At 39.6% G+C, this 8,409-nt stretch overlaps 1 protein-coding gene across 1 annotated transcript in view; it reads left to right on the top strand.

Moving 5' to 3' along the window:
- The window catches only part of MAGI2 (membrane associated guanylate kinase, WW and PDZ domain containing 2), an 835,146-nt gene that overhangs the window by 566,886 nt on the left and 259,851 nt on the right, over positions 1-8,409 (top strand). The window contains exons 8-10 of the mRNA XM_014537030.1: positions 3,322-3,443; positions 3,791-3,925; positions 5,352-5,534. Of these exons, the coding sequence (XP_014392516.1) occupies positions 3,322-3,443; positions 3,791-3,925; positions 5,352-5,534 (440 nt within the window). The remainder of the gene's footprint in view (positions 1-3,321; positions 3,444-3,790; positions 3,926-5,351; positions 5,535-8,409) is intronic.

The raw sequence follows: 8,409 nt of genomic DNA, 5'->3' as shown, positions 1-8,409 counted from the left end.
CCCCGGGGAGCGGGCCTAAGCCAGCAGGTGGTCATCCCCTGAGGGGTCCCAGACTGCGAGAGGGCACAGGCCGGGCTGAGGGACCCCCCTCCCCCCCGAGTGCACAAATTTTTGTGCACTGGGCCTCTAGTATATATATATAAAAGCCTAAGTGACCATTCGACCAGTAGCTATGACATGCACTGACCTCCAGCGGGCAGATGCTCAATGCCCAGGCATGGAAACATGGGACAGACTGATGAATCTCAGAGGGAAGGGGGGAGGGGCGATGGCTGGAAGAGATTAATCAAAGATCTTATACGCATACAAAGGCCCAGTGCACAGATTCTTGCACCAGTTGGGTCCCTTGGCCCGACCTGCAGGGATCCAGCTGAAACTGGCAGTCCGACATCCCCCAAGGGGTCCCGGATTGCGAGAGGGCACAGGCCAGCCTGATGGACACCACCGGTGCACGAATCTGTACCGGACCTCTAGTTATTAATAATAATAATAATAATAATAATAAAGAATAAGTTACTTTTGAAGAATAAGTTATACCTTAAAGAGTAAAAAATAATTACCTTACAATTGTGGGGTCCTCCGTATGTATCTGTGCTTTATATACATTATTTTTCTTATCTTCACAGCAACCCCAAGAAGTAGATATTAATGTTCCCATTTTGTGGATGAGGACATTGATGCTTAGTATTTTGCCCAAGATGCCACCTCAAACCCAGGCTATCTTGCTTCAGGCATTGCACCATTGATACCCTGAATCTCACCTGACAAGATAAGAGGCTTGGTAGGGTGTTGCTGATGAGAGTAGCTCCAAGTATGTGATGCAGCCAAAAGTGAAGCTACAGAGATAAGTAAGGGCAACCTCAGGAATAGTATTTCCTTAGATAATAGAAAGATCTCAAGGATTTTGGTAAAGGGAAGCGGAGACAAGGAAGAGAGGCTTCAAACTCTGGCACTGTCTGAGTTTATGGGGCCAAGAAGCTTTGAAAGTTCATAGTTCAATACACACCACAGATCTTGGTGACTTCTTGGTGTACAAGAGCATTGCAGTAGCATTTACTTCCAATGGAAAATAATTTTACTAAAGACAGATTTACATTGAACCGCACACCAGTAAGTTCCAGTACCAAAGAACATTGTTACGGTATAAGAATCCCCATCCTAAACAGCACCATAGCCTATACCAGAGGCGATATTAGAGAAAGACCCCAGTGCTGTTAAAGTCCCCACCCCAAAGCCTTTCCTATGGACTTAGGATGGTAACAGCTGTTGGTAGTTGTTGAGTATGTCTCTGCTTGAAACCTTGTGCCGAAATTTGTTATTTCATTGGATCCTCACAAGTACCCCAGGAGGAAGGGAATATTATGCTCATATTATAGATAAAGACACTAAGGTTCAAGTTTAATAACTTGCCCAAGGTCACACTGTTAATCAATCACTAGGGCTGATTTTTGAATCCAGGACTAATTGACTGCAGGGCCTATATAGTGGCAGCTACCCCACCCTGTCCCCCATGAGGAAGGAATTAGATATTGCAATGGTCTCATCATGTTCCTGACAATCGATTTTCTCTCTCACCAGGAATTATTTGACATGTATTAATATAAAATTGTTTGTTGAGATTTTGATTCTTTTACCTCCTCTGCTTTCTGATGGGTAGTTCTAGAGAAAATATAAAATGAGAGGACTGTGTGTGCACGCATGTGTGTGTATATGTGCACATTAAATATGCCTGCACTTGCTATTGTGAAATCACACACTGAAAAGAGATGGTTTGTGATGGATGGTACATCTTAGAGATAGACATGGTCAAATCCCCATCTTTTCACTTACTGGACATATGATTTAGAGCAGTGGTTCTCAATCTTCCTAATGCCGCAACCCTTTAATTCAGTTCCTCATGTTGTGGTGACCCCCAATTTCATTGTTACAAATTGAACATAATTAAGCATAGTGATTAATCACAAAAACAATATGTAATTATATATGTGTTTTCCGATGGTCTTAGGCGACCCCTGTGAAAGGGTCGTTCGACCCCCAAAGGGGTCACGACCCACAGGTTGAGAACCGCTGATTTAGAGCAAGTCATCTGGCCTCCAATGTATCAGTCTCATCACCTTAAAATGGGATAATAAGATACAAGACAATTGCCATTAAGCTTAACTAAGGAAATTTATATATAGTAGCTGGTACAGCGCTGAGTGCTCAGTAATTGTTCATTCCTCTTCTAACCTGTCTCTTCTTCCATAATCCATAATTCTATTTCTGTATATAAAAAGAATCAAAATCAATGTATATGCCAGATTTCTTGTGGTGTGTTCATATCCTAGAGAAAGAGCCACATGGCACTGCTGCTGGGCAGGGTCATTGGTTTCTCTCCTTTCTGTGGAAGGGAACTCTAAATTTCACAGAATTCATTATGCTGTAGGGATGCTAGAAGGCATGCTTTTCTATAATCCCTAAGTCTAGCTGACCCACAGGTGCTTCCAGCCTCCTGTCTCTAATATCTATGAATGTATCATCTCACTATGCAGAAAGGAAATACTCATATCCTAGAGAAAGAGCCACATGGCACTGCTGCTGGGCAGGGTCATTGGTTTCTCTCCTTTCTGTGGAAGGGAACTCTAAATTTCACAGAATTCATTATGCTGTAGGGATGCTAGAAGGCATGCTTTTCTATAATCCCTAAGTCTAGCTGACCCACAGGTGCTTTCAGCCTCCTTTCTCTAATATCTATGAATTTATCATCTCACTATGCAGAAAGGAAATACTTGACTTTTGATTGATCTCAGCATCAACCATCCTACAGGTATTCTACAACTTCCGTAACAGTCCTGGGCATCTTTCCCCCTAGATCCCAGCTCTTCAATCCAGATCTTCTGACTCTAAAGAGTGTGGACTTTGGTTGCTATAGGAGTAAATTAATCAGTGAATTACCTTACTCTAGGGGCTTTGCAAAGCTTAGATGATACTCTTCACCATTTGGTGTAAATTTCATTTGTTGACCATTTATTTAAATGCACCAAATTTACCTCAGACTAACAGCATAGACCAGAAAGCAAGTGCACATTCTGGTTCTTCTGGCTGAATCATCCGTAAGTTTAATGTAATAAGATAGGACGGAGCCATTGAGACTTGGCTCCTGTCACCGAAACGCATGCTGTGCATAGGCGGGCCCAGCAGAGGCTGACTTCATACCTGGTGGGCACTTGCCTATAATTACATTCGGTGTTTCTTACTCACCTGCTCTCTGCAGAGCTGTACAAATGTTCTCTTAAAGGGCTTGGCCCCACCCTTATCCTAATTCGAACTTTTCTTTTTCAGCCACATAAATAGAAGAACACAGTTTGAAAACCCTGTCCTGGAAGCAAAAAGGAAGCTACAGCAGCATAACATGCCCCACACGGACCTTGGAACCAAGCCCCTGCAGGCCCCAGGTTTCCGAGGTTGGTACCTGCCACCATGCAATGTTTCAAAGGGAAAAAATTGTCCATCCAACTGCCTGCTCTTCCAACACACATGCCTTTGCTTGGACCGTTTCAAATAATCGATCTGCTTTTCCCAAACCCCTCTATTAGCTTTAGCTGGGTATTTGCTGTTTCTAAACATATTTAGCAACCACAGATTCAGTTAAAACCCCGGGGGAGTACGTTACAGGAATTTACAGCAGGTTGCCAGGTGGCGATTGATGGGTTTGACAATGGTACTTTAAACTGCAGAGATACTTAGAGAATCGTAAGTTTGTCCTCAAAACACCAAGCACCAGAATGAGGCTTGTTCTCCTTTGTGGCAGTAGACAACTCCTCATCGACAATACCTAGGCCCAAATCCGGCCGCCCCCGCCCTGCCCCGGGGAGGTGGCGCAGCGTGAGTGACTTGTACTATTATCCGCACAACCACGCCTGGAGGCCCTGGCCCTGGCCGATCGGTATGTCTGGGGCTGCTTTGTGCACCTGACTACACCATAGAGCCACGCACTGGGCTGAGATGCTGCACAAACCTTTCACGTCTTCGTGGGCTCTCTTTCTCATCACAAAAGCAAGGAGGCTTTTGTATGCGGGGGCCTAGGTTGCCTGCTGATGATCTTCACACCATACACTACAGCACACCTGCCGTGAATGTAAAGGTCTCCAGCTGTAAACGTTCCTTTCAAAAAGGAAACCTCAGTGACAAGATTACATATGTGTGTTTTTATTTTTAAAGAAGCTTTCTCTATTTTTCACAAAGATATCTGTGATGTGTAATAGACCAAGTAAAATTCAAATATAACTCATTATTTTGTAGTTTGTCCATTACATATCACCAAAAATGTAACAACAGCAAAAGTATCATAGAAAATACATAACTGAGTTACCATGTATAGTTTTGCTGATCCAACTATCAAATCATGTCAACCAAACTATAACAACTAGTACATATCATACTTGATTGTGATAGCATTGAAAATATATTAATTCAGCTTCCTAGTGTGACTATTATTTTTAAAGCATTTAATATATTATTAGGAAAATATTTATTACAGATCATAGCTGCAAAAGCATATTATATAACAAATTAATGGTCAAACCTATAAGAGTGGATTCAAGTTCTGTTCTGATTATTTACGTATATGATTTGAATGTGTCAACATATTGTTACAAAATGTGTTACCTTTACATTCATAATTTTATCCAGAAATATTGGCTTGCCTTTTGCTCACATTTTCGAGAATCCTAAAACACTATCAGGCCAGTAGAAATTAATTTATCTGCTTATCTTTACAGCATCTCATTAGCATAAATTAACTCAGTCCCACATCCAGGTACTTTTTCTAAACAATTTAGATGTTGTGACTTGGTGGCAACATTCCACAGCTTCTATTCTTTTTAAACCAAAATAATCCATTTCGGTTTCAAGGTTTTGTGCAGGTCCAGCCACTTACAGTCTCCTACCTGGACACTTTTAGAGCAAGAGGAACGTACCCAGAAACCTCTGGGCTGGGCTCCTCTTTATCCGTTTAGAGCAAGAGGAACGTACCCAGAAACCTCTGGGCTCCTCTTTATCCACTGATGGCATGTTGATTCAACCCTTTTTAAGCACAAGAAGGGCTACTTTAGTGAATGAAAACATTGACTTCACAACAAAAAATCTCTCTCCAAATCAAGCAGCTTTTCTACCTTTCCCTGGATGCTTGGACTGCTCTATGTTTGGAGGCAGTACTGCGAGCTTTGCCCCTCCAGCACCTCCCCGCTGCTTGCACTTACTGTGGGAGACCCCACATTTATCCCGGGATGGCTGCTCAGCAGCTCGCTTTCCCCGTGTGAGAACTTGCCTTAACACGCTTTTTCTTTTTTAACTTATATTGGCCAACGTAGAAAAGCCACTCTTCACCCGGGATGCATCCCAGTTGAAGGGAACATTCCTCAGCACCACCCTAAAAAAGAGCAACATGGGATTTGGATTTACCATCATTGGTGGAGATGAGCCCGATGAGTTTCTGCAGGTGAAAAGTGTGATTCCGGATGGGCCCGCAGCACAGGATGGGAAAATGGAGACAGGTAAGTTCCTAAGTGCTGTTTGAGAACATTGTTTTGCAACATCTTTTTTTCTACGGCAAAATATGAGGAGCTTCTTTCTGTGTTCTTAATTTGAGGGTCAAAGGTCACTTAACTTGAGGAAAACCACAAATTGTTTTTCCTAATTTTAAGAGGATCACATTGAAGTATTTTGGAAACAGCTTGAAATGTCATTTTGGCCACATTTTTCAGACTGCCCCTTCTCTTTGATGGATTCAGTGGACTCTTGAGATTGACACTTTTCTAATTTAATTCTAGAGTTTCTTCTTAGGGATGTGATTAACATTTCATACTTTTCTAGCTTATATTCAGCCATTGATATTTTTAATATGTATTAATCTTGTAGTATTCTCATGCTGAATTGCCCAGGTTATATATTTAAATATTCATGCTTATCTCATAGAAAAAAAAATTTTAAGTGGTATTCATCTTTCTATGTCCCCATATGCTTTAATATATAGATTTTTTTCTCTAGTCCTTATGAATTAATTTTCATATGCAGTTACTTGGATGTCTATCAAATTATATTCAAAATTAATTTAGCATGGAAATGCAGAGGCAAATTGCTAAGGCTAAAAATTATAAAATATGAAAGGTGCACAGAGGTCAAGAAAAAAGTAATGAACTAAGTCTGATTTTGCATTCTAATTTTAAATTCTTCTACCTATCCCATGACCTTGGATTAGTCCCATAGTCTATAAATACTTATGCAGGAAAAAAAGAAGAAATCAAATTTGATCTTGTGTATTTAAAATACTGATTTGAGAATTGTGTAGTGTTGTTTTTGAAATGCTTTAGAGTATTATGAAGTGTAGTAACTATACTCCAAAGAACTATATCACCATTTCACATTTTTCACAAGATTGATTTTATTTATTATATATACTTGTGAAAGTCAATGGGTTCTCGTAGATACACAAAGCAGAGAATTACTTTTGAGGAAAAGTTATGTCTTTTGTATGGTCTATAGATTTATAAATTGTGATTCCATAGATTTTAAAGGGCTTTGTGTATGAAGAAACAACATAAAATTGAGATATTCATCTGGAATTTTTATTTTCAAAAATGACCGGTGCTTCATTGCCAATTCCTAAGTGGTTTCTATAGAAATTGTTTCTTTTCAGGGTCACCTAATGAGTACATTTGTCACTCCCACTCACTAGTGAGTTATAATACATTTAATAGAGGCTTTATCTCCTGAAAAGTTGAGTGAAGTTTCAAAACTAACTAGTGTTTTCAAGCACTACTGTTGTGAAAAATTGTGCACATAATTTTCTGCAAGAGTGAGCTAGAGAGTGTCCACCTCTACTGATTCATCTGGTGCTATTTCACTAAATAGCCACACCTTTATGTTGCCAAAAAATCACAGAGAAACATCGAATGACTCAACGAAAAATCATTCTCATGCCCACGATTAGAAAAAGAGGAAACTATAGAAACAATGTCATCTTAGCTGAGGGGGAAAGATCTCGAAAGCTTTTGAACTTCAGTGAAATGTTTAACAAACCTCTTCCTTTTCATGATAAAGAATACAGTGATTTTTTTCCCTCTGACCCAACCCTCCACTCCATGTTTTAAAACTAGAAAAGACCTCTTTCACTGTAAATTTAAAAGACAAAATAAAATTAATATATTTGCACAGCTAAGCTTTTCCCCTTCCTACCTGTTTTCCTAGTTTGCTACACCCACGCTGTCTAAGCTAACCTTATTCAACAACAAAGCCAAAGTTTTATGTAGAGTTTATGAAGTTTTTTTTTTCAAGATAATCACAAAACAGGCTCTAATAGAGAAAGAAGAGCCTAAGATTTAATTCTATTTGCTGTCTCATATTTTTTCCTCTATTTATTAATTCAACCTGCTAAGCTCTTCTCACAGTCATTGTAGTACACCAGAACTACAAAAATGGATATGACCAGGTCCCAGTTCTCCAGGAGTTTATATCTCAGAGGGGCCTTGTATATATAAACAAGTAATTGTAACATAAGAATAAGATAAATCTATAAAAACCATGCTATTGACTATATAATTTTATTAGTCTTTTGTAAGGATGAGAATGTCTCTCATTAGAAAAGAGTTTAATGAAGATTGAAATCTGCTGCTTATTATTTATTCAAAAATGTTTATTTTAAATTTTGAGATAATTTAAAATAAAATGTGAACACATTTCTGTGGCATTCCACACATTATAATAGAGGGAATGGCTCCTCAGTTTAGTTGAGCTAATATTTAGTGACTAGCCTTCTGTGCCAGGCATTCCATTAATTATTGAGGATGCAAAAATGAAGAGACAAATGTTTCTATCCTCAAGAAGCTGAATAATGAGTGGTATGTTAATGAATATTTATATCAATGCAATAATAGAAATATGTGCAAAGTCCAGAAACAGCGTACAGGAAAGGGTGACCGATTCAACTGGGAAGTGCTTAGGGAAGGACTCACAGAAACGATGCCTGACAGACTTTTGGATGATGTATAGACCGTTGTTGGGTGGACAAGTGAGGAGAGCTATCTGAAGAGGAAACAGCATATGCAAAGGCCCAGTTGGGAGGATGCCTAGAAAAAGATTTACACTAATATTTTACCTTCAGTGAATGTTCATGGGAAGTATCTAGTAAAACAATAACTATAACTTGTAAACATGAACTATTCAGACAAACATCAAAGAACAGTATAAAATCAAATTTAAAAACATCCTATCTAATAATAGAGAAACATGGTAATTAGCCGTAACTTCGCTACCCTTCCCATTGGCTAATCAGTGAGATATGCAAATTAACTGCCAGCCAAGATGGCGGCTGGCAGCCAGGCAGCTGAAGCGGAACATGAGGCTTGCTTGCTCCAGTGACGGAGGAAGCCA

This window comes from Myotis brandtii, unplaced genomic scaffold, assembly GCF_000412655.1.
Source record: "Myotis brandtii unplaced genomic scaffold, ASM41265v1 scaffold17, whole genome shotgun sequence".
NCBI classification, from domain to species: Eukaryota; Metazoa; Chordata; class Mammalia; order Chiroptera; family Vespertilionidae; genus Myotis; species Myotis brandtii.
The sequence above is the reverse complement of the archived record's forward strand: the minus strand, read 5'-3'. Positions and strand labels throughout refer to the sequence as shown.